The 25471-nt window shown below is 41.0% G+C and overlaps 1 protein-coding gene across 1 annotated transcript in view; it reads right to left on the bottom strand.

Moving 5' to 3' along the window:
• Positions 1–25101, bottom strand: part of LOC125453997 (mitogen-activated protein kinase kinase kinase 14-like) — a 32206-nt gene extending 7105 nt beyond the window's left edge. Inside the window, exons 1-5 of the mRNA XM_048534226.1 lie at positions 25015–25101; positions 16939–17068; positions 12290–12421; positions 11272–11367; positions 1707–1876 (exon numbers count right to left, since the gene is read on the bottom strand). Coding sequence (XP_048390183.1) covers positions 1707–1876; positions 11272–11367; positions 12290–12421; positions 16939–17068; positions 25015–25101 — 615 coding nt within the window. The remainder of the gene's footprint in view (positions 1–1706; positions 1877–11271; positions 11368–12289; positions 12422–16938; positions 17069–25014) is intronic.
• Positions 25102–25471: the final 370 nt, after the last annotated feature.

Here is a 25471-nt window from a genome sequence, read left to right as displayed (position 1 = left end):
GGAATAGGGGATGGAATCTTTGCAGGAAATTGGGTGGGAGGAGGTGTATTCTATTTAGGCATGGAAGTCGGTGGGCTTTTAATGGATATCAGTTTCTAGTTGGTTGCCTGAGATGGAGACAGAGAGGTCTAGGAAGGTGAGGTTCGTGTTGGAGATGGTCCAGGTGAACTTGAGGTTGGGGTGGAAGGTGTTGGTGAAGTGGATGAACTGTTCGAGCTCCTCTTGGGAGCACGAGGCGGCACCGATACAGTCATCAATGTAACGGAGGAAGAGGTGAGGTTTAGGGCCAGTGTAGGTACAGAAGAGGCATTGTTCCACCTAACCTACAAAGAGGCAGGGATAACTTGAGCCCATGCAGGTACCCATGGCCATGCCCTTTGTCTGTAGGAAATGGGAGGAATCGAAAGAGAATTTGTTGAGGGTGAGGATGGGTTTGGCTAGGTGGATGAGGGTGTCGGTGGAGGGGGACTGGTCGGGCATGCGGGACAGGAAGAAGCGGGGGGCCTTTAGGCCATCTGCATGGGAAATGCAGGTGTATAGGGACTGGATGTCCATGGTGAAAGTGAGGTATTAGGGACTGGGGAATTGGAAGTTCTGGAGGAGGTGGAGGGTGTGGGTGGTGTCACGGACGTAGGTAGGGAGTTTCTGGACCAAGGGGGAGAAAATGGAATCAAGATAGGTGGAGATGAGTTTGGTGGGGCGGGAGCAGGTGGAGACAATGGATCGCCCAGGGCAGGCGGGTTTGTGGGTTTTGGGAAGGAGATAGAAATGGGCCGTGCGGGGTTGGGGAACAATGAGGTTGAAGGCTGTGGGTAGGAGGTCACCTGAGGTGATCAGGTTGTGGTGCTTGGGGATGCAGTCATGATTCGGGGAGCGGTAGGAGGAGGTGTCGGAGAGTTGGCGACTGCAGTAAAATGGTAATGAAATTGCAGGAATGTTCAATTTTCATATGTACAATTTGTGAGAAGTTTTGAAGAAGTTTTTACTTTATTCTTACTGGTAGTGGGATAGGGAGTTGTTGGCAGAGAAGTGGGCAGAGGAAAGGCAAGTAAAGTTGTCAAGAGCCTCTCAGAAACCTGTTTGATTTTTGAATTTTGATTGGAGTTTGCAGCAAATCTAGATGAATTCATTTAGGTATTGATCAACTGTGATCTAATTGAATGGTATAATAGACTCAAAGGACTGTATGAACTGCTCATATGGTCTCTATGTTTGCAAGAATGTTTCTGTACTTAAGGTGCAATGGAGAAACCATTTTCCATAGCTATCAAGTGCTTCCAGGTCAAAATAAAACTCTTTTCACACTGAAATAATAGTGCCTGTCTATATCCACATCAGACTATTTTAGTTACTTCTAATTGCCTCATTTTAGCCATTTTTACAGCCTTTGCAAAAGTGGTTACCTGTGAGACCCAAACTATAGATGGATATTTTTATTCCTACGCATTGGAAATGAGACTGCTTCAAATTCAACTCACCCAAGTCCTTTACATCAAGCAGAATGAGTACCCTTTCATTCTGCAAGTATAATATAATTCAAATCCATGTTCCAGAGATGAAAGTACAGCAGCAACAATCAGTCTTCAAAATGACACAGGCTAAATATTTACTAAACATGTGCACATTCGTGGAAAATTAAATGCTTGACCACTAAACGAATAAAAACCATTTTGTATTATTTTCCTATATTGATACATTGCACTTACCACCTTATATAAAACAGGTATGTCACCAAACTTCTTTAGCCAAGGCTGCCTCCCATTAATCATGTGTAGAAGTGTACAGGTCGCACTCCAAACATCTGCTCTCCAGTCATGGCCAGCACTCTGAGCTACCTCTGGAGCCATATGTGTTTGTGTACCTACCGGAGCTTCTCCTGAAGGAATAAACATGGAAGAGGTTTTCTTACACTTTAAATTACGGACTACTCCGGGTATCTGAAGTGTGTTAAGGAGGTAGTAGTTTGACTTAGTGCACAAAAGGTACACAGTAAGATTTGGTCTATTCTATACTTTGAAATCTCAGATTTTTCTTGGTCATTCAGATCATTCTTTGGGATTAATTTGATTCAACTGTCTTCATCAGCTCCTTGTTGACACTGGGTAGAATTTTAACTTCAAAAGTGAAAGGGGTAGGTTCTAGCGCAGGTTAGGGGTATGGGGAGTTAAAAGAGTGAAACAAAATGTTGGGATGACAGAAGCCACACCATGCATTTAGAGGATCATGAGAACTCATTGGAATGACAGCCTGCAATTTTAATATGTTAATGGGCAGTTAAATGAATATTAAACAGACAGCGCAAGGGCTTCCCAAGCTCTGTAGAATATGCCAGTGTCAATAAGGGAAGAAGCTAGGAGGCCTTAATGACTTTTTGAAATTGACTGGATAGAATGCCTTCAAATACAGAAACAACACAGATGCTTTGCCTTGGTGAAGGAACTTGCTCAAAGAAATTTTCTGAGATTATATTTTCACTGCTTTAGAGGAGATTTCCAAAATTTTGAAGTCATTTCATCTAACCTGGACCATTTAGCATGATCTGCACTTCCCTGCTGTCAACATTCAGTGGAGCTCGAGAGCAATTTATGCAGGTGTACCTTTGAGAACAAAAGGAGCAGCAGCAGTAATAACAATTATAGTATCAGAGATAATGGGAACTGCAGATGCTGGAGAATCCAAGATAATAAAATGTGAGGCTGGATGAACACAGCAGGCCAAGCAGCATCTCAGGAGCACAAAAGCTGACGTTTCGGGCGTCAAGGGTCTAGGCCCGAAACGTCAGCTTTTGTGCTCCTGAGATGCTGCTTGGCCTGCTGTGTTCATCTAGCCTCACATTTTATTATAACAATTATAGTAGCTGTCCTCTCCTGAGCCACGTGTCACTCCAAAGGATAAGGGAAATGGACACAGCTGAATGGAGGCGCCAGCATAGTATATATTGGCAGGGGATCAACTTTCTCAACATGATTGGGAAACAGTGCCTCAGGAGACTGAGCCTTTGCTGGTAATTGTTGTTGAAATCAGTAGACTTCTGATGCAGGAACTCCTTCCAAGTGAGCCATTGAGCATGCAATGCTTCTGGCTATTAAGGTCATTGCAAATCTGAATTTCTTTGCTGTGGTTCCTTTCAAGGATCTGCTGCTGGCATCTGCAGAATCTGAGAATCTGCTTTGTTAAAATCTGCTTTCACCTCCTGGGTGACTTATAACAGGGTTGCTGTGTATGCTCACTTTGATAACGATGGGGACAAACGGAACCAGTGAGTTCTTTTTTTCTTCTGTAGTGGCTGGATTTGGAGAATTACAGGAACAACAGAATACGTACACATGGAAATCAAAGTACTCTCAGGTCAACCAGAAGACCTCAACCAGAAATAATTCCATTGTTCTCAATGTTCACTGTTATGTGACTTCTGAAAGGTTTTAAATCATGCCTGTATAAGATAAGAGAAAGCTGACAAAATATTTGACTTCTGGGCTGGTCACATTGTTCATATATCATTGCGTCTTCAAGCAGAGATTGTGGGTGCCTTCTTGGAGTCACTGTCTATAAAGACTTGCATGATGATACATATGACGGCTTCTCTGAAATAATAGAGAAAAGTTACAACCGTTGCCACATAAGCACAAGATCATATAGGGCAAACTATTGTGTTGAGATAAGGGTGTCTGGACAGCCCTAGAAATGCTATATCTTGTGCAATATTGTGCTGCAGAGAGGAATGGAATCACAGAAGGAGGAAGATGATGACTACTCTGCATTCTGGAAGGCAGATGAAGAGGACATTTATGCTCCCTGGGCACTTGCAGCCATTCTCTTAGCCGCTGGAGAGTTCAATTTTGACCTCAGGCAGCACAGTTCAGACATATGAACACTCCTGAATCCACTGTCCAGACACCACCGATGCACATATGTCTCCTGTCACCCACAAAACTCAAATCAGTCTCATTGCCTGTAATCTCTGCATTGCATCAACACCCTTTACTGATCTTCTACTCATGTCATATTGTTCTTCTTGAAACTAATGTTCATTTGGAAGGTAGAACCCAATAAAGAAAATGACTGAATAATGAAAACTGGAAATAAAGGTTGTGATTCAGAGACATTTTCAAATTCTTGACCACAGTGTCATTGTGGAAAAACATCCAAGTACAATTGTGCATGTTAAAAGTCTTTCTCTTCCATATCTTATTGTACCTCTGTGATATTATCCCTTTAACAAAGCTGGAAACAAATTAGTTTTTCTCCTGTTGTGACTGCTGAGGTTCCCATGGGCAGATGGGTTTTGAAGCTCATGATATCCATACCAAAAGCTTCCCCGCCTGTACCAGCGGAAGGGGGTCAGACTTGTTCACTGGAGTAGGGTTGAGCAGAGGTGAAAATTGAGAAGTTGAATTACCAGGAAAAGCGTTCCAATTTTCTGGTGCTCTTTCTCCCTCATTCCTCTCATGGTGCTTTCTTGCTAAATTTGAAGAGTAATTGCCTGCAGTTTAATGACGATTGAACAGTAGATGAGGTTTTCCTTCATCATATTTCAGTTGTTAAGCTGAGTGTGAAGACCATTGGTCAATCATTATACATAAGCCCTTGCTTGCCTGTTGCATTTGATTCATTGCATGTGGCCATTCTTTCCATGGAAATGTCTGGGATATAGTGCACACGTCAGAGACAGAACCCAGCAGTCTCTCTGCAAGGGTGCATAGTGCCTTTGGAAATACTAATAGAACCTCATACATTCTCTGCTGCTGCTCCAGATTTGCCTTCTTTGCTGATGAACCCAGAGGCTTAGCATTTGCAGAGATAATGGGAACTGCAGATGCTGGAGAATTCCAAGATAATAAAATGTGAGGCTGGATGAACACAGCAGGCCAAGCAGCATCTCAGGAGCACAAAAGCTGACGTTTCGCATCCAGCTGACTAGAACTTACAGTGTCCTGCAGCCTCCAACAAGGATTCTCCATTCCTGTTCGTGCCTCCAATCCCAGCTGTTGCTCATTTGTGTGTCTCACTATGTGAAAACCTGGCTAACCTGGAGGCTGTGTTGAGGAGTCCATCTTTGAGCTGCCGAAGGGTAAACATGAGTCAAGTACACGAGTTCCCTTGAGCGTGTGAAATTTCTTTTAAGAACTCCTCACTTCCTTCTGTTCCAGGTTCTGGGTTACACTTCAAGAATCCATAAAAGGCAACTATTAGAAGTGATGTAGGGAAAGGATTTAAAGTCATCAACGTGCGGGTGCTTATATTTCAGTCACCGGTTACAGCAAATCAGTATTGGTGAAGTACAAGTGACAGCGCTCTCTACTCCTGCAAGAAGAGAAATCTGAGCTAAAGGTTTGACAAAAGGATTGCGGGAAAAGGATGGAATAATAACCCTTGTGGAGGCTGACTCTGAGGCCAGGGCTTGATGCAGGTGAGGTCATTGGCTGTTTACCAGGGGGTGTGAGAGTGTGCCCAGAAAGACAATGGAATAAGTGCAGTCACAAGGTGTGTTGGTGTGAGGAATGCTGCAAAGAAGAACATTGAGGAATTATGTGTGGGTTGGCATCTGAATGCTCAATGTCAAACACCTTTTTAGTCCCAATAGGATCATCGTACTCCTTGCATATTGATTGCAGCTGAGGAGCACATTCCCACTGTTGTTTTCAGCTACTTCCAGTCACGGCTGTTTCATTTGCAAGACTGGCGCCTTCCTCCGTATGGAATTCCACTTCCCCTTGAGCACTCAGCTGCATAACGACCTCCAGGGAAGCATCAGAAAAGGGACAGCCTTTTCACATTGAACGTCCATACTTATACTTGCCGTCTCATGAGCAGCTGGTCTTCAATGGACTCATTCTGAATCCTGCTGGGACTCCTTCATAAAGGTATCCTGCAATCGACACAATCTCACTTGCACTCTGTGACTGGTTAGATAATCTAGAAGCAGATTTCTAATACTAAGGCTGAATTAAGAATCTACGGCAAAACACAAGCTGCCAATCCCCCTCTGCTATAAATAGTCAGTAACATAAAAATTCAGCCTTCTGACTCAAAATGTTGACTTTTATTGCCATTGCATCGGGGGAAATGAAATATCTTAACTTTAATTAGAAAGGGAAATGGAAATGTTATATGGTCTGAAATGATAGTAACTCCCAAAAGGGAATCATAGAGGGGAAGGGAAATTGTTTGTGGGATGACACATAAAGGTTGGGTAGCCCCTTCAACGAGCTGATACATGTATGTTGGACTGAATGGCCTCCTTCTGCATTATCATTCTATGTCAGTTACTGAATGGAGATGGGGAGGGCACATCATTTAATATATGAGATTGTCACTTACTTTCCCAATTAAAGGATGTAAAAGCAGTTTCCATTCCTTTTTCTACAGTACATGAGCTTGCAAGTCATAAAACATGACTTTTATAAATTACACCATCAGTTGAAGGATGAATTAATTTCAATTTTATTGCATTTTATACAAATTTCTTATTACAGAAAATCATATTTCTCTAATAATGTATTCCAAAAATGTCTGACTCAAATTACATGTAATCATTCCTTTTTCTAATTCATTCTTGCAAACGTGACATTTAGTACTTACCCTGAATTTCCCCCAGTAGTCAGTGTTCCTGTGTAATCTTGAAGCACTCAAGACATTCAGAATGGCTTGATGCACCTGAGAGGTTTGTTGGCCATTTTAATGGGTATCAAAGAATGAATTATATTGATGTGAGACTGGCATCACATATAGGTCAGAATGGTTAAGCACCAAGAAGTCTCCTTCTTGCAAGGTGAACCAGTTTGATTTTTATGCAAACGCACCATCTTTGAGGTTACTTCTTACTGGCATCTGCTTTGCTATTTCCAGATTCAGCTACAACACCACAGCATCAACCCGACAATGTGGAAAAAGGTTTAGATGTATGTCCTGTACCCATAAAGCAGGATAAATCCAGCTCAGCAATTACTGCCCTATCAGTTTATCAATCGTTAGTAAAACGTTGGAAGACGTCATCAACAGTGTTATCAGCAGCATTAGCTTCGCAATAAGGGCAGCACGGTGGCTCAGTGGTTAGCACTGCAGCCTCACAGCGCCAAGGACCCGGTTCAATTCCACCCTTGGGCAACTGTCTGTGTGGAGTTTGCACATTCTCCCCGTGTCTGCATGGGTTTCCTCCGGGTGCTCCGGTTTCCTCCCACAGTCCAAAGATGTGCAGTCTAGGTAGATCGGCCATGCTAAATTGCCCGTAGTGTTCAGGGGTGTGTGAGTTATAGGGGGATGGGTCTGGATGGGATGCAGCAAGGGGTGGTGTGGACTTGTTGGGCCAAATGGCCTGTTTCCACACTGTACGAAATCTAATCTAATAATCTGTTCACTGATGTTCAGGTTGGATTGAGTCAGGGCCACTCAGCTCCTGATCTCATTACAGCTTTGGTTCAAGCATGGACAAAAGTGCTGAGTATCAGAGGTGAGGTGAGTATGACTGCCCTTGATCAAGGCCACATTTGACTGAATATGGCATCAAGCAGCCCTGGAGACACTCGGATTCGGAAAAACTCTCAGCTACTTGGAGTCATACCTAGCAAATAGGGAGAAGGTTGTGGTTAGGAACATAGGAAGAGGAGTAAGGCATTCAGCTTATCAAGTCTGCTCCAACATTCAATACAATCATCGCCGATCAAACACTTCAATGCCTTTTATTCAACCCATCCCCATTATTCCGCATGCCATTGGAAATTAGAAATCTACCAATATCTAACTTTAACATATTCAAAGACTGGGCCTCCACAGCCCTCGTGGTATATTTTTTCAGAGGTTCACAATCGTCTAGAGTACAAAAATAATCCTTCTTACCTTGGATCTAAGTGGCATTCCCCTTACTTTTAAATTGTGGTCCCTGGTTCTAGACTCCACAACCAGGGGAAACATCTTACCTGCGGCAACATTGTCTATCTTGAAGTACTTTGTAAGTTTCAATGGGATCATCTTTCATTGTTTGAAACACAGTGAATACTGGTCCATTTTGCCCATGAACAAGACTGGAGAACCCCTCTGCCATCCTCCTCCAATGGCAATTCTATATTTCCTGACAAATGCAATTTAAACTGTAGATGTAATTGGAGTAGTAGGGGAGAAGTCATATCACCAAGGGGAGCTTACAATGAAGCCCAGTTTCATTTCAGGGCATCATTTTAATAAAACAGAAGAGTCTTGTTCTAGTAAGGACATCAGACAGTTACAAAATTTAAAACTGAGGTGACTGGAAAACCAAGGAGATGGTCTCTGACATGAAGTTAATGGTGATAATTGGGATTAGCAATTAATCCAATTCCTATGAGGGAGCTGACAACAGGATCTTGGGATGCGCAAGGATACCTTGCAGTGCTCCGGACATTGTTCCTGCTCTTCCCAATCCAGAAGCATTCTGCGGAAAAGTTACACTTTTACACTTTCCTTGTCTACATTTGGTCATGAACTCTACAACTCTCACCATGTTTTGGCTGTTGGGCTTGGAATGTGCAGGCTTCCTGAAGGCTTAAGTTAAGATGGCGTCAGGCTCTCACTTTCCAATTTAAGGTATGTCCCTGGTTTCGGAAAATGGCCAGTCCTTCCATTTTGTCAGGCAAGTGAAAATTAAAGGTGGGAATGCTGGGAATTCTTTGTGGCAATTCAACATTCAAACTTTTATGTAAACCTCTTAATCACCACCCCACCCACACTGTGTACACATGCAAAATATTCCATTTCAGTGTCCAAGTCCAGTTTGTAGCCAACAACTGTGGAGATGTTTTAACAAAAAATACAAAACACATATAAATTAAGATAAACTTAGGTAGCTTCTTCTCAACCACTTTTTCAAAAATAAGCAGTAAGCAAAGTGACAAATATTATCGAGACATTTTGGGCATAGCCAATTTGAAATTTGTAGATCTTGATATTTTTCAGAAGAATGCCTATTTTAAGGAGGCTGCATGGACTCCTAGGCATTCAATATAGTGACAGCAAGCACGTGTTCGAAATGAGCAGGAATTGTCTAACTCACCACACTGATAATGATCAAAAGCAAATAAGGGCCAAATACATGTTTCTGCAATATGTTTATTTGGTTTCCCTCAGGGAGACCAATCTACATAGCCACAATTAGGCAATCCTCAAAGAATCCGCTAGACTGCAGTCAATAAGGTAAGATTTTAAAATGTACTTACATATACCTGAATATGGAGCTCAGAGGAACAATGGTGTGTTTCAAAGAAGGTGGAGTGTTGCTTGGTATGGCTTGCCCAATTGCTGACATTAGTTGACCACAGGTACCTCCTCTTGGACATTGCAGACATCTGCCCATTCACTGACCTAATCAACCCCTTTTTTCAACTGCCTCTCCTTTCTCAGCCACGATTCCTCCCAATTGTAACCCCTTCCAGTCTCTTTTCATTACTTACCTGACAGCTGCAGCTGAAACTGGAGTGGCCTGATTTTCCATTCTTCTTCACAGTGAGTTACCTGGCGGTTTAGGAGTCTGCAGCTCAACAGTGAAGCTGCTGTGGCCCAAAGACTTTGATATCATTTGGGCCTCATCATTCAAGTGAAGGGATTGTTCCTTGCACTCCACTTGTACCCAGAAATTGCTCAAATTGCAATCTGTGCTTTGCAAATCTAACAAGAACTTTGAGTTGTAGAATACTTCTCAGGGCGAGTATGGAGAGAGGATGAAATAGGTTTTTAAAAGTAAAGGAAGAAGTAGTGAGTCTAAGTGATTTAGTGAATGCTAAAAAGCAGGAGCAATATGGCTGAAAGATCAGCCTCTGGTGATGCTGCAGAAAAACAACTATACACTTTCATTGTAAATCTACATTTACATCAACATATTTTTTCACAAGTCTTACAATTCCTAGTTCATCCCAGGTATCATGATATTGTAATAGCAAAGCAAACAGTCAACCACCACTGAAAATTGATGTAAGGAATTTTCATAATCAATGCACTTTTGCCACTGCTGATACTTTTAATTTAAAAGACAAAAAATTTGAAATTCTTACATCTGGAGAAGGTGGTAAGTAAAATTTATAAATTCAGGATGGTCAATTAAAGTACTTAGGAAAATTCTCAATCTGGACAGATTCTGGCTCAGCAATAACATTCCAGTTCCTTCGCAGATCAGGGTCAAATTGGGGCTAAGAAGGTGGCTGTGTAAGACATGATCGTATGGTATGTTCCAACTATGCTTTCAGTTGGCCCAAGTGAAATGCTGCCATCCCAGTAGCTTTCTACAAGGCCACAAACATGAACTGGGAACAATGGTTCTGCAGGAAACTGAAGAATTTATCGATCAATGTTTTCTTTTCCCTACAAGACCTGCGACTATTTCTGGCAATTGACCAGCCATCTTGAACTGAATTGGAAATTTGTGCTGTGGGCTACTGAAATGCACTTACAGGTCTGATACACACATTCCTGTCATGGGTTATCTCTGGGATCTGGGATTGGTTCTCTGGTTTTTGACCAGGAAGACTACTCTACTAGTCATGCATTGCTAGAGCAGGTCTTGAATAATTATCAGAATATGTTTTCTGACACCAGTGCCTCAATGACATTACCAAATGGGCTTGCACACTGGACGTGTATACACACAACAACACAATTTTTAAAAATTCAATGTTCTACTTTGTTTTATAATTTACTTCTTTTGTCCGTTCTACTCTTTCGTTAAAATTGTACAATTGTTTGGTACTTAGCATTTTTTGTTAACCCTTATTTATGAGAGATATCACTGTTAATGCTCATACTTCTGGGAATCAGCAAATGTCACCCAATTTTAAGACAAAAGTTTCACCATTGCCTCTCTTTAATTGCACGCTAATTGTCGGAGGGTTGCCATGGTGTAAGGATCCCATGATGTCACATTGGAAGAGCAAGTCTCAAGAACTACATCAGTTGGCATGGAGATTAACACAAGTCATGAAATTATTAAGCTTCATGCAGATACCAATGAGTTAACTGGCTTTGCGATGCTTCTAGGATATCTATTAAAAATCTCCCTAGATTAAACGAATCTCAAGCTTACATTGTATGCTGCAGAACTTTGATTCCAAATGTTGCTATTTATCAGATTCAGCTATCAGTTCTGAATCTGTTGGTCAGAACTCTTGGATTTTCATGCCATTTTACTTTTTAAGCACATAGTGTAAACAATACCAATACTTCTTCATTGAGCTTTAGCTGTAATCTAGGTTTGAACAGCAATGTAATACAAAATAAGCATACTTTAGAAGTCTACTTAAACCAGTTTACCTTTGGGTGTGAGCTGTCCCAGTGGTAGCTTTTTGGCAAACGTAAAGTCACAAAGCAAAAGTCGCTGTTCATTGTCAGAGAGAAGAATGTTGTCACCTGAAATATTTCAAACTTATTGTTATTGAAAATTATCATAAAACTATTATTATTTATCTGTTTAGTTGTTAAATTAATGAAAAGAAAACAAATCAAAATGTTGTTTTCATTAGTACAGTCTATAGCAGCTGAATGAAGAGTAGTAGAACATAGGAAAGCTCAGCTGGTGGATGTCTATTTGGTTACTTCCTTGCTCATCATGAATGCTAAAAGTTTCCCAGTTTAGCACTGAGCTAATTCTAAACCGAACCCAATTTCCACATCCCTTCCATCCTTCTGGGAAGTTATTGTTAGCTGTATATTTCAGCTTGAAGTAGCAATAACATAATATTGAGCTGGTTTTATTTTTCCCAGAAGATTAGGAAACATCTAACTTGTCACATCATTAGTCTTTGTGTGTAATGGTGCAATAGGAAGAGGCTGGGTGGACCAACTGCAATCATAGTGTATGGCTGAATTACAAACCTACTTCAATTTTTAAAAAAATGTTATTATCAATCTGCATGAGAATTGCATGTAATCTTTTTAGCCTCATCAGGCTCTAGTTTTTAAAATATTGCAAAACCTTAATAATATTATTTATTTCCCCTTTTAACTTTGATATAGGATAAGCATTTGAACAGCATCATTACTTATATTGGATATTAATGTGATTGAATCCAGTGGCAGGATGTTTCAAATGCCAGCAAAGGAAAGTCGCTGATGCAGAATTCAGCCATTTCCCCAGATGACGAATGCTAACTGCTCACTCACTGGACAATCTAAGCAATTAATTCTCTGAAAAACCTAATAGAAACACAATTGCTATTACTAATTGAATAAATACTTCAATCTGTCAGAACAGTGAATCATAATAATCATGCTGTAATACCCATGCTATTTATTAAATAACAGCAAAAAATGGCATGAAGCTTTCTTCTACCTTTGACATCATTGTGAATGATGCTGCATCGGTGCAAATAGTCTAGGGCATCCAGAACCATTTTGAAGTACTTTATGGCCACTTTGTGAGAAAGGCAAACCTTTTTCGTTATCAGTGTACTTAGTGTTCCACCTGTAGAGAAAGAAGGACGAATATAAAATGTCTTTCAAAATAAAATGTAGGAAAACAATAAGTGGGCTGTTGGAATTAATTTATTTCTGATTTAAAGATGGCCATGGCATGCAAGTCTGCAGATGATACTTCGTGTGAGTGAGTCTTAAAACTCACATGCTTCAGGCAACCCTTGTGCTGTGATAATTGGGCCGTGATTGGCAAGTGATGTTTAACTTGCAAGGGTGCTGTTTTACTCACACAGCGGGGAATGATCAAAATGCACATACCTTCAGGGAAAATAATTAAAGATAGAGGTCTGAGTGTTCCAGTGCATTGATTTATTCTGTGCAATGATAAGTGGCAAAATATCTCGCATGTACAGTGTGTTGGGGTATGTGTGTGAGTGAAGTTGATTGTTAGGTGAGCATATTTTAGTCTGGTACAAAACTTTGGTCAAACATCAGCCAGAATATGGAGGGGAGAAGGGGTATGGAATTTTATTTTTTTGACCTGTCCAGAACAAGGACAGCAGCTGCATACTCACTTTGAAGTTTGACTCTAGAGCGTGCATTCAACCCAACTGCTGTTCTAACAGACTGAAAAATCCATCCCTACCAACCTTAATTGTATCCAGTGATGAAGCATCAACAAATCTTTGGAGTAGACAATTTGAAAGATTCATAAGCCTTTGGGTGAATTATTTTCTCATCACTGTCATTATCCTGAGACTATGACCCCAATTTTTAAAATTCCTTGACCTGTGGTAAAGATCTCTCAGCATCTACACTATGAAGCCCCTTTGCAATTTTGTTGACTTCAATGAGATCACTTCTCATACTCATAAACCCCAGAAAGTATTAGCCTTCGTCTTGTATAAATTCATGGGATATAGGACAACACCTATTATCCATCCTTAAAGATGGTAGTAAGCTGACTTCTTATATTGTTGCAATTTTGTGGAGTTTAAAAACATTTACAGTGCAGTTAGTTCTTGGATTTTGAACTAGTGACAGTGGAGGAACAGCAATATCTTTCAAAAACAGGACTTGCTGGTGGTAGTGTTCCTACAAAACAATTGAAGCAAGTCTTCTTTCCTGCTATACTCAAATCTTCTTTTGAGAAAGGTTAATATACAACTTGTCTTAATTTCTGGCTGCACCTTCATGCTAGTATTCAGTGACTTATAAATAAGGGCAGATAGGTCCTTATGGACATCAATGCTTTCCATCTGTCACCATTCTGGAAATACTCTACACCTGTCTTCCTCGCACCTCCTCACACTTATTACATTCCATCTGTCAGATTCTTACTCATTCACTTCGTCTAGTTTTTTGTTTGTTTATTCAGGGAATGTGGGTGTTGCTCACCGGCTGAGCGAGTATTTAGGCTCATCCCTAATTGTCCTTGAGAAGAAGGTGATAAACTGCATTCCTGAAATGCTGCAGTTCATTTGGTGTATATTAGGATGGGAGTTTTAGGTTCTGACACATCAGCAATGAAGCGATAGCAATATATTCCAAGCGAGATGTAAGTGACTTGGAGAGGAACTTGGCAGGTGGTAGATGGCGTCAAGCATCTTGAGTATTTTTGGATAATAAAATGTGAGACTGGATGAACACAGCAGGCCAAGCAGCATCTCAGGAGCACAAAAGCTGACGTTTCGGGCCTAGGCCCGAAACGTCAGCTTTTGTGCTCCTGAGATGCTGCTTGGCCTGCTGTGTTCATCCAGCCTCACATTTTATTATCTTGGAATTCTCCAGCATCTGCAGTTCCCATTATCTCTTATCCTTGAGTATTTTTGGAGCTGCACTCATCCAGGCAAACAGAAGCCATTCGTTCACACTCCTAAGTTATGTCTTGTGGTTGGATGACAGGCTTTGGGGGATCAGGAGATGAATTATGTGTTGCAGAATTCCTAGCTACTGACTTGCTCTTGTACCCACAGTATTTATATGGCTAGTCCAGTCCAGTGCAATGGTTACCCCAAAGATATTAATGGGAATGATTTAGCAGTGATATTATTATTGAATGTCAAATGGCAATAGATAGAACTCCTCTTGCTGGAGATGGTCATTCCTGGGCACTTGTGCTGGGTGAATGTTAGTTGCCATCTTTTAGCCCAAATCTGAATATCTGCTTAGGTTTTGTGACATTTGGGCCTGACTTCAGCATCTAAAATTTGAGAATGGTGCTGCATATAGTGATATCATCTGTGAACTTTTACACTTCTGACCTTATGATGGAGAGAAAGTCATTGATGAAGCAGCTGAAGATGGTTGGGCCTTGGACACTGCCCTAAGGAACTCCTAGAGATGTCCTGGAGCTGAGCTCGCTGACCTACAACAAACACAACCATCTCCCTATGTGGAGGATATGTGGCAAGGCTTTCCTGCTGAAACCCATTGACTCCTGTTTTGTCAGTGCTCCTCAATGTCACATTGCGTTAAATGTTGGCTTGATGTCAAGAGGAGTCACGCTCATTTCACCTGTGCAATTCAGCTCCAGTATCCATGTTTAAAGCAAGGCTGCAATGAGGTCAGGAGCTCAAAAACACTGGTGGAACCCAAATTGAGCATCAGTGAACAGGTTGTTGCCAAATAAGTTTTGCTTGATAGAACTATTGTTAGCACTCTCCACCACTTTTAATAGTAGTGAGCAGACTGATGAAACAGGATTTGCTGAGTTGGATTTGTCTCGCTTTTCAAGCACAGGACAAACCTGGACAATTTTGGAGCACAGATGCTCGTGTTGTAGTTATGAAGTGGGAATATTGTGTTATTGCAGTCATTTAGATTGTCTCCAGCACCACCTTATTTTTAAATTTTTGTAATTATCTTTCTGCCCCATTTAAGCAGATTCTAGGTCATCCCATTGTTTGTTATTCAACTGTTGACACTTTACTCGCACCTTGGTCACTTGCAGAGTGTTAATATTCGACACTCCACTCACACCAGTAGTACGATCTTTAGATCTCTCTGCCTATAAACTCTGTGTCTGTGTGCTCTTCTCTCTCACTTCACCTGACAAAGGGGCTACACTCTTAAAGCTTGTGATTTCACATAAACCCATTGGACCATAACCTGGTGTCATGTGACTCCTGACGGTGTTGTAGTTGTGCAGGTAGGCTAAGGGCAGGGTAAATCCTGGAGCACATGTCTTCAATGCTGTTGTAAAGGGTCATGGCCTGTTCAGCATCCAACACTTTCAAATGCTTCTTAACAGTACACATTGTGAATCAAATTTGCTGAAGACTGGCCTCTGTGATGCTGAGGACCTTCAGGGGAGGCTGAGGTGGATCATCCATTCCAGCTGAAAACTGTTGCAAATGCTTCAGGCTTATCTTTCGCATTGATGTACTAATCTGCCCCATCATTGAAGATGGGGATATTTAGTGGTGCCATCATCTTCATGCAGTTGCTGAATTGTCCACCACAAATTTACCCTGTACTGAACAATGGTACAGAGAGGCTATAGAATTTGGCAGGTTACATCAGCACATTCCAATCTGATGAACACACTTAAAATTCCAACTACCCTGGAAGCAGTTTAATAACCCACCTGTTGTTTAATAACCCACCCCTTGTTAACCCTGAGTAAAACCCTGAATTTGGCAGAGAGACCAGAGGGTCTTTTCCTGCACATCCTTCTTTGTATGTTCATAATGTGCACTTTTCAAAATAACACTACTGCAGTTCTCACTGAAACAAAACCCTTATTAGCCTTGAGAACTTTGTTTCATTTTTTTAAGTATTTTACTTCAGGGAAGAATCAAAGTAGTCAAATGTAGGCCTTGAACGGATGTCAAATTTATTATCATTGGTGAGGAGAAGTTCTAAAGTGAAGTGGTAATATATACGATTATATATTTCCAGTCAACTAAAAGCAATTAAACCAGAATTCAACATTTTCACTGAGACCTGTACTGTTGCTACAAAATTACAGTTCAGATAAAATTAATGCCAATTTCTAAATATTGCCACTATCGCAGAATCTTTGGAATGTGTAACATTTTGTCAAATATTTTCAAATTAATAACTTACAGCAATCTGCAGATGGCAAGAAGTTGCAGCAATAAGTTATTTTTATTAATGTGAGTTTGTAGCTTTCTTGTCTTCCATAATTAATGCAATGTTTTTGATCAACACTGGGAACAATTGGTTACTTGAACAAACTGTATTGTTAATTTTATTTTGGCCAATCATGCATGATTTTCTTTCCACCATAGATGTGTGTGCAACAGAATTGCTAGCTACAAGTCTGAAGTATATACATTTTAAAATTCCAATATGCAACTAAAAATTATTTGTGAGCTATATCAGTTTGTCTCAATGTAAAACACATCAAGCATTTCAAATGTATTATTCTTAGCATAATATAGCTTTTTTGTATTGCATTGGACATACAACTATGAGTTCCATCTGATACCCACTCTATAAATAAGACAGCACACATGTTGAAAAAAAATTCTGAAAAAAAATTGACTTTCTCCATAAATGAGCATTTAGAGCTTGTAAGTAATTTCAATTAGTACTTACCGTTCACCAGTTGCATGAAGAATATTACGCAATCTCCATGTGCAACAGATCCAAACAGCTGAACAATGTTCACTGCATTTAGACTTCTCCAGATTTCCAATTCTTCTTGTCTATAATGTTTCCTTGGAACCTAACAAGGCACAGAGATGGTCAAATAGCAACAAAAGAAGTGTCTGCTAGCATTTGATGTAAAGGTTACTAGCATTTCAATTCTTAATGAACAATTATGTAGAGCAACATAACAATTTTAAACAATTGCTAATATAAAACTAAAACTTGGCCAGTCTTTTCAGATAAGGGATCATTGCCTGTTTCTGTCTTGAAGTGAAGACCACGGAATTAATCTGAAAACTTTTCACAATCCCATTTGACAGCTAACGCTGTTTCCTTATCACTGCGTATCTTTATTTAGTCACTGTCAATGAATGAGGATGTTAGTAAGTGATTTATGATTTCCATCCCTTTGGATCTGGAAGGATACAATTTGCTGTTTTGTACAATTTGTATCTACAACAATGATACTAGTTGGTTGAATCGAAGTGAATGAAAATGTCAGCTGATATCAACTGATTTCTCAAATGACCTCTTGTTATGCTTCACCCAGTAAATACAAATTATCCTGTGATTAAAAACTGATGTCATGGCTTATCGATGGCAGCTAGTTTGGATGGAGACTTTCTGACTCAGTTTATCTTGTTCATGAATCTCTGGAGGTTAGTCACATACTGATGAGTTTGAAACTCCCTTATTGCTCTCGTCTTCTGTAGATCAATCTTAAATCAAATGCATCTACAATATGCTCAAGGTACTTGGCAGTCTTGACTTGTGAAAATTCATATTTGTTGTAAGGTGTAGGCCCTGCTTCCTGTAGGTGTTGCAGAAAAGCTCACATTCTATGTGCTCCTGAGATGCTGCTTGGCCTGCTGTGTTCATCCAGCTTCACACTTTATTATCTTGGATTCTCCAGCATCTGCAGTTCCCATTATCACTGATTCTATTGCCATGTTCTGATTGAATTGATCTTTGGATCAGGAACTCATCCATGTAACACATGACTTAATCCAGTCCTTTTAGGATGCTAAATGTTTTGCAAAAGGCCTCCATAAGTATTTACAAACTGACAACAATGAGATTAATGCAAAAACAGATAGGCTTTTTGAAAACAGCAAATGCCTTATTCAAGATAACAAAGTGTGGAGCTGGATGAACACAGCAGGCCAAGCAGCATCTTAGGAGCACAAAAGCTGACGCTTCGGGCCTAGATGCTTCATTAGAAAAGGGGGATGGGGAGAGGATTCTGAAAGAAATAGGGAGAGAGGGGGAGGCGGACCTAAGATGGATAGAGGAGAAGATAGGTGGAGAGGTAGGGAGGGGATAGGTCAGTCCGGGGAGGATGGACAGGTCAAGGGGGCGGGATGAGGTTAGTAGATAGGAAATGGAGGTGCATCTTGAGGTGGGAGGAGGAGATAGGTGAGAGGAAGAACAGGTTAGGGAGGTGAGGATGAGCTGGGCTGGTTTTGGGATGCAGTGGGGGGAGGGGAGATTTTGAAGCTTGTGAAATCCACATTGATACCATTGGGCTACAGGGTTCCCAAGCGGAATATGAGTTGCTGTTCCTGCAATGTTGGGTGGCATCATTATGGCACTGCAGGAGGCCCAGGATGGACATGTCGTCTAAGGAATGGGAGGGGGAGTTAAAATGGTTCGCGGCTGGAAGGTGCAGTTGCTTATTGAGAAACGAGTGTAGGTGTTCTGCAAAGCGGTCCCCAAGCCTCCGCTTGGTTTCCCCACAGTAGAGGAGGCCACAACGGGTACAATGGATACAATATACCACATTGTCAGATGAGTAGGTGAACATCTGCTTGATGAGGAAAGTCATCTTGGGGCCTGGGATGGGGGTGAGGGAGGAGGTGTGGGGGCAAGTGTAGCACTTCCTGCGGTTGCAGGGGAAGGTGCCGGGTGTGGTGGGGTTGGAGGGGAGTGTGGAGCGAACAAGGGAGTCCTGGAGAGAGTGGTCTCTCCAGAAGGCAGACAAGAGTGGGGATGGACAAATGTCTTTAGTGGTGCGGTCGGATTGTAGATGGCGGAAGTGTTGGTGGATAACGCATTGTATACAGAGGTTGGTGGGGAGGTATGTGAGGACGAGGGGGATTCTCTTTTGGCGGTTATTGCAGTGGCTGGGTGTGAGAGATGAGTGGCGGGAAACTCGGTCGAGAGCATTCTCGACCACTGAGGTGGGAAAGTTGCGGTCCTTGAAGAACGAGGACATCTGAGATGTACGAGAGTGGAATGCTTCATCCTGAGAGCAGATGCGGTGGAAGGAAAGGAATTAGGAATAGGGGATGGAATTTTTGCAGCAAGGTGGGTGAGAAGAGGTGTAGTATAGATTTATTCATAATCGTTGGCGAGACCTGAACAAGGAGACATAGTTTTAGTTGAAGATGATGAAACCTTTACATTGATAATCATCACAACACTACTGGCAACGAATCAGGCACCGAATGCAATCAGTGACACATCAGAGATGTAGGAATCTGGCAGGGAATCAGAGAATACTACATTTAAGGATGGGTGGCATATGTTTCACATTCTCATAGTCAGATGAAGAGAAGGGACACTTCAGAGTCGTGGATCCTTTCTTCATCTATAAGACTCTGACCCTGACGTTGGAAGATACACTTTTTTAATTCATTGTTGGAATTTGGGCATTGTTGGCTAGGACCATGTTTATTGTCCATCCTTAGCTGCCTTGGAGTTGGACGTGGTAAGATAACTTACGGAATTCTGTGATCCGTGGGGTGTAAATACATGTACAATGCCGTTATGAAGGGAGTTCCCGGGCTTTATTGCAGCAACAGTGAAGGAGCGATGATATATTGCCAAGTCAGGATAGTGTGTGGTATTGATGTGAACTTGCAGGAGGTGATGTTCCCAGGTAGCTGCTTTGTTTAATCGTCTAAGTGGTAGGGGTTGCTAGTTTTGCGGGTGCTGCCAGAGGAGCTTTTATATGTTTCTGCTTTACATCTTGTAGATAGTACGCAGAGCTTGCTGCTGTACATTGTGGTGAAAGGAATGAATGTTGAAGATGATGGATGTGGTTCCAATCAATCATTTGTTCTGAATGGTGTCAAGTTTCTTGAGTGTTTTTGGAGCTGGACTCCTCCAGACAAGTGGGTATTCTTCCATTACATTTCTGATTTGTGCCTTACAGATGGTGGACAGGCACTGGGGAGATCATAGATGAGTTACTCAGTGCAGAATTCTTAGCATTTGATCTGCTGTTGTTGTCACTAAATTTAAAATCAAGCTATAGTTTTTTTGTACAATTCATCAACAGGAGACAAGAGAACTGTTGATGTCTTCCTGCTTCCATCAAGTCCATGTGAACATCTTGGAATGGATGGCCACAGGGATAAAATGTTCTTGATTGTAGTAAACTACCACTCCAAATGGATACAAGTCAAATAACTGCGGGATGACTCATCTGAAGCAGTGATGTTCCTCTGAATTCTTGAAGAAGAGACGAAGGTCAGAGGCTGGGAATATTACACTTTCCGTTGGCCAGCAATGTAATGAGGAAGGATGGCATTCCTGGGGTAAATCATGGAACAACATAAAGGGGTCAGAGACACAGGGAAAAATGCTTTCACATAATGCCATTTCAAGGCCATGCTCCGCAAACTGCATTAGATGACTGAAACCAAATGGCACTGATGGCCACTACATGTGAAACATTCCTCATTTATATAATTGAATAAATACACTTGGGCCTAGGTGCTAAGTCTGATGGTGTTATTTGCCCCATCTGGTAGTCTGTGTAACATGGCTTTGAAGCTGGACTATGTGAATTAATTTCCCTCCTCAATATAATGAGTCATCAGTCATTTCTGTCTTAAAAATTGAGCATTTAGCACAACAGTAATTACAAGGAAAATTCTTCTGAATATGTTGGTTGTCAAGTGCAGAAATACTATTTATTTAAGCATCAACACTATTTTCAATAGTGACAATACAGTTTTGATAAATACATTTGCAGATGCATTATTTGTGAGCCTGCATGATAAAACATAATTAGCTTAAGCTTAGAAACTTCAATATGAACCATCCAGGTTTCACTTTACACTGTTTTTAATGTGAAAAAGTAAACATGCTCTTTCTCATTTTGTTATTGAAAAATTTCTATACTCAAAGCAAAAACTGTGAGGCTGAGTGAAGGATTAGAAGGAAATAAGTTTAATTATATCGTAATTTTTAAGGACATTTTCTGTGAGTAAAATGCCTTAAGAGACAGAGAATGTGAATGCACACTGGAATTCATTCCTGTAATAGGCTAGGCTCTGCAGTACCCCCTGAGAATGTCAGCAAATCATATTTTTTTATTACATCTAGAGTTAAATTTATTTCAAAAACAGAAAATCCTTTAACTCGTTTGGACAGATGAAAAGCCATGAAACAGTGAAAGCTCTTGCCCACTAGGATCAATTAACAAATAATGATGAAAATCTTCTTGTGCCCAATGGTTCAAAGTCACTAGCATTTAATATTTCAGTCTAATAGTGTAATAAATCTATATACCATGGAGCCTTTTTCAGTTAAATTATACTTATCACAATAATAGTTCAGTATTTCAGGAATTATATGTCCCTGTGAACTTGACTGATACTTTGAGAGAAATTATTAAGTCTATACAGTGATGTACATCCCAATAATATAGTAATCCTGAGCACTTGATTTACTTGGAGTTAATGTCAAAATATGGAGCTTGTTTTGCAAGAATGATTGCAAAAGATTAGTTAACTTCAAAAGTTTGTAAGCAATGGTGATGCTAAAATTAAAGTTAAAAGTATTATTGTAAAGGGATAAAGTTATTGTAACTCATTTGATAACCGTGCACCTAAACCTTATTTTCAGTTAAGTTAAAATTAATCATTTAAATATAAGCACATCATTACTGTTAGAAGTTAACTACTTTTAAAAATCAATTATCTGAATTAATCAAGAATGTGCCAAATTAATCTGGTCTCTAGGGATAGTCAGCATGGCTTTGTGCGAGGTAAATTGTGTCTCATGAATTCAATTGAAGTTTTTGAGGACGTGAATGAAAAGATAGATGAGGGCAGAGAGGTAGATGTTATCCACATGGACTTTAATAAAGCATTTGGCAAGGTTCTGCATGGTAGACTGGTTCTTAAAGTTAGATAACATGGGGTTCAGGGAGTACTTTCCATATGAAAATTGGCTTGATGGTAAGAGATAATGGGTGATAGTGAAGGGTTGTTTTTTGGACTGGAAGCCTGAAACCAGCAGTGGTCCGTAGGGATTGGTACTGGGTTTACTTATGTTGTCATTTATATAATGGATTTGGATAATAATTTGGGATGCATGGTTAGTAATTTTGTGGGTGACACCAAAATTGTCATATATTGGACAGTGAAGAAGGTTATCTAAGATTACAAAGAAACCTTGATTAATTTTGCCAATAGGCTGAGGAGTAGCAGATAGAGTTTAATTTGGTTAAATGTGAGGTATTATATTTTGGTAAGGTGAGCAAGGGCAGGGCTTATACAGTTAATAGGAGGACCCTGTGTAGCATTGTTGAACAAGCGACCTAGGACTTCAGGTACATAGTTCTTTGAAAGTTGTGTCACAGGTTGACAGGGTGGTGAAGAAGGCATTTTGCATGCTTGTCTTCATTGCTCAGACCATTGAGTACAGGAGTTGGAACATCATGTTGCAGTTGTACAGAATGTACAGTTGTACTGAGGCTACTTTTGGAGTATTGTATCCAGTTCTAGTTCCCCTGCTATAGGAAGGATATTATTAAATTGGAGAAGGTTCAGAAAAAATTTACAGGTCAAACATTAAGATTGACAAGTCGCCAGGCCCGGATCAGATTTGTCCTCGGCTGCTTTGGGAAGCGAGAAATGCAATTGCTTCGCCACTTGCGAAGATCTTTGCATCCTCGCTCTCCACTGGAGTCGTACCTGAGGACTGGAGAGAGGCAAATGTAATTCCTCTCTTCAAGAAAGGAAATAGGGAAATCCCCGGCAATTATAGACCGGTAAGTCTCACGTCTGTCGTCTGCAAGGTGTTAGAAAGGATTCTGAGGGATAAGATTTATGACCATCTGGAAGAGCATGGCTTGATCAAATACAGTCAACACGGCTTTGTGAGGGGTAGGTCATGCCTTACAAACCTTATCGAGTTTTTTGAGGATGTGACTAGAAAGGTTGATGAGGGTCGAGCTGTGGATGTGGTGTATATGGACTTCAGTAAGGCATTTGATAAGGTTCCCCATGGAAGGCTCATTCAGAAGGTCAGGAGGAATGGGATACAGGGGAACTTAGCTGCTTGGATACAGAATTGGCTGGCCAACAGAAGACAGCGAGTGGTAGTAGAAGGAAAATATTCTGCCTGGAAGTCAGTGGTGAGTGGGGTTCCACAGGGCTCTGTCCTTGGGCCTCTACTGTTTGTAATTTTTATTAATGACTTGGACGAGAGAATTGAAGGATGGGTCAGCAAGTTTGCAGACGACACAAAGGTCGGAGGTGTCGTTGACAGTGTAGAGGGCTGTTGTAGGCTGCAGCGGGACATTGACAGGATGCAGAGATGGGCTGAGAGGTGGCAGATGGAGTTCAACCTGAATAAATGCGAGGTGATGCATTTTGGAAGGTCGAATTTGAAAGCTGAGTACAGGATTAAGGATAGGATTCTTGGCAGCGTGGAGGAACAGAGGGATCTTGGTGTGCAGATACATAGATCCCTTAAAATGGCCACCCAAGTGGACAGGGTTGTTAAGAAAGCATATGGTGTTTTGGCTTTCATTAACAGGGGGATTGAGTTTAAGAGTCGTGAGATCTTGTTGCAGCTCTATAAAACTTTGGTTAGACCGCACTTGGAATACTGCGTCCAGTTCTGGGCGCCCTATTATAGGAAAGATGTGAATGCTTTGGAGAGGGTTCAGAGGAGGTTTACCAGGATGCTGCCTGGACTGGAGGGCTTATCTTATGAAGAGAGGTTGACTGAGCTCGGTCTCTTTTCATTGGAGAAAAGGAGGAGGAGAGGTGACCTAATTGAGGTATACAAGATAATGAGAGGCATGGATAGAGTTGATAGCCAGAGACTATTTCCCAGGGCAGAAATGGCTAGCACGAGGGGTCATAGTTTTAAGCTGGTTGGTGGAAAGTATAGAGGGGATGTCAGAGGCAGGTTCTTTACGCAGAGAGTTGTGAGAGCATGGAATGCGTTGCCAGCAGCAGTTGTGGAAGCAAGGTCATTGGGGTCATTTAAGACACTGCTGGACATGCATATGGTCACAGAAATTTGAGGGTGCATACATGAGGATCAATGGTCGGCACAACATTGTGGGCTGAAGGGCCTGTTCTGTGCTGTACTGTTCTATGTTCTATGTTCTATGTTCTATGTATGTTGCCAGGACTGGAGGGTTTGAGTTATGAGGAGAAGCTGGATAGGTTGGGATATTTTTCAATGGAGCATAGCAGGTTAAGGGTGACCTTAAGAGGTTTATAAAATCATGAAGAGCATAGATAAGGTGAATGGCAAAGGTATTTTCCCAATGCAAAGGAGTTCAAAACTAGAGGGCATATTTTCAAGGTGAAAGGAGAAAAATGTACAATGTACCTGAAGGGCAACTTCTTCCTCAGGGTGTCCCAATAGACCACTCTATCACTATTGTGCGAATGTGAGAACCTGAACCTGCAACCTGTGATAATGGGAACTGCAGATGCTGGAGAATCCAAGATAATAAAATGTGAGCTGGATGAACACAGCAGGCCAAGCAGCATCTCAGGAGCACAAAAGCTGACGATTCGGGCCTAGACCCTTCATCAGAGGGTCTAGGCCTGAAACGTCAGCTTTTGTGCTCCTGAGATGCTGCTGGGTCTGCTGTGTTCATCCAGCCTCACATTTTATTATCTTGAACCTGCAATCTTCTGGCTCACAAGTAATAAGGCTACCCCTAACCACAGTTCAAATTGTACAGTAATGGGTCAATTGTGAGAATTACAATTTTGAATTGAATAACTACAATAAAGCCATTTCTCAATGTGGTTTTACATGCAGTGCCCGCAGATGTCCATTTATATTGACAGCCAGAAACGCAAGGTGATTAGCTAACGGGGAAAAGACTTTCTCAAAGTTCATGGTTTTCCACAATTTTAATGTTAACTAATATGTACAATTATCATAGTTTTGCCTAATGAAACAACAATATAAAAATCAATAATTCGTTCATGCAATTATAAATACTAGCAATCTATTAGGGGTAAGAACAAGACTTTTTCAAAATTAAGCCACACTCTGTATCTCAGCTTTGTTACCTCTTTTGCAGCACATACAAGCTTCTTCTTCTTGTCATAAACAAGAGTGACATCACCAAACTTTCCACATCCAAGATAATAAATAGGGAGCCAGTTTCTACCCTCACTTAAATGATCATTTGCTTGATGTTGTCTCTAAAAAGGCACAAATAAAGAAAATTAACAATAGAGATCACTGTTAGAACTGAACTATA

This window comes from Stegostoma tigrinum, chromosome 7 (assembly GCF_030684315.1).
Source record: "Stegostoma tigrinum isolate sSteTig4 chromosome 7, sSteTig4.hap1, whole genome shotgun sequence".
NCBI classification, from domain to species: domain Eukaryota; kingdom Metazoa; phylum Chordata; class Chondrichthyes; order Orectolobiformes; family Stegostomatidae; genus Stegostoma; species Stegostoma tigrinum.
The sequence above is the reverse complement of the archived record's forward strand: the minus strand, read 5'-3'. Positions and strand labels throughout refer to the sequence as shown.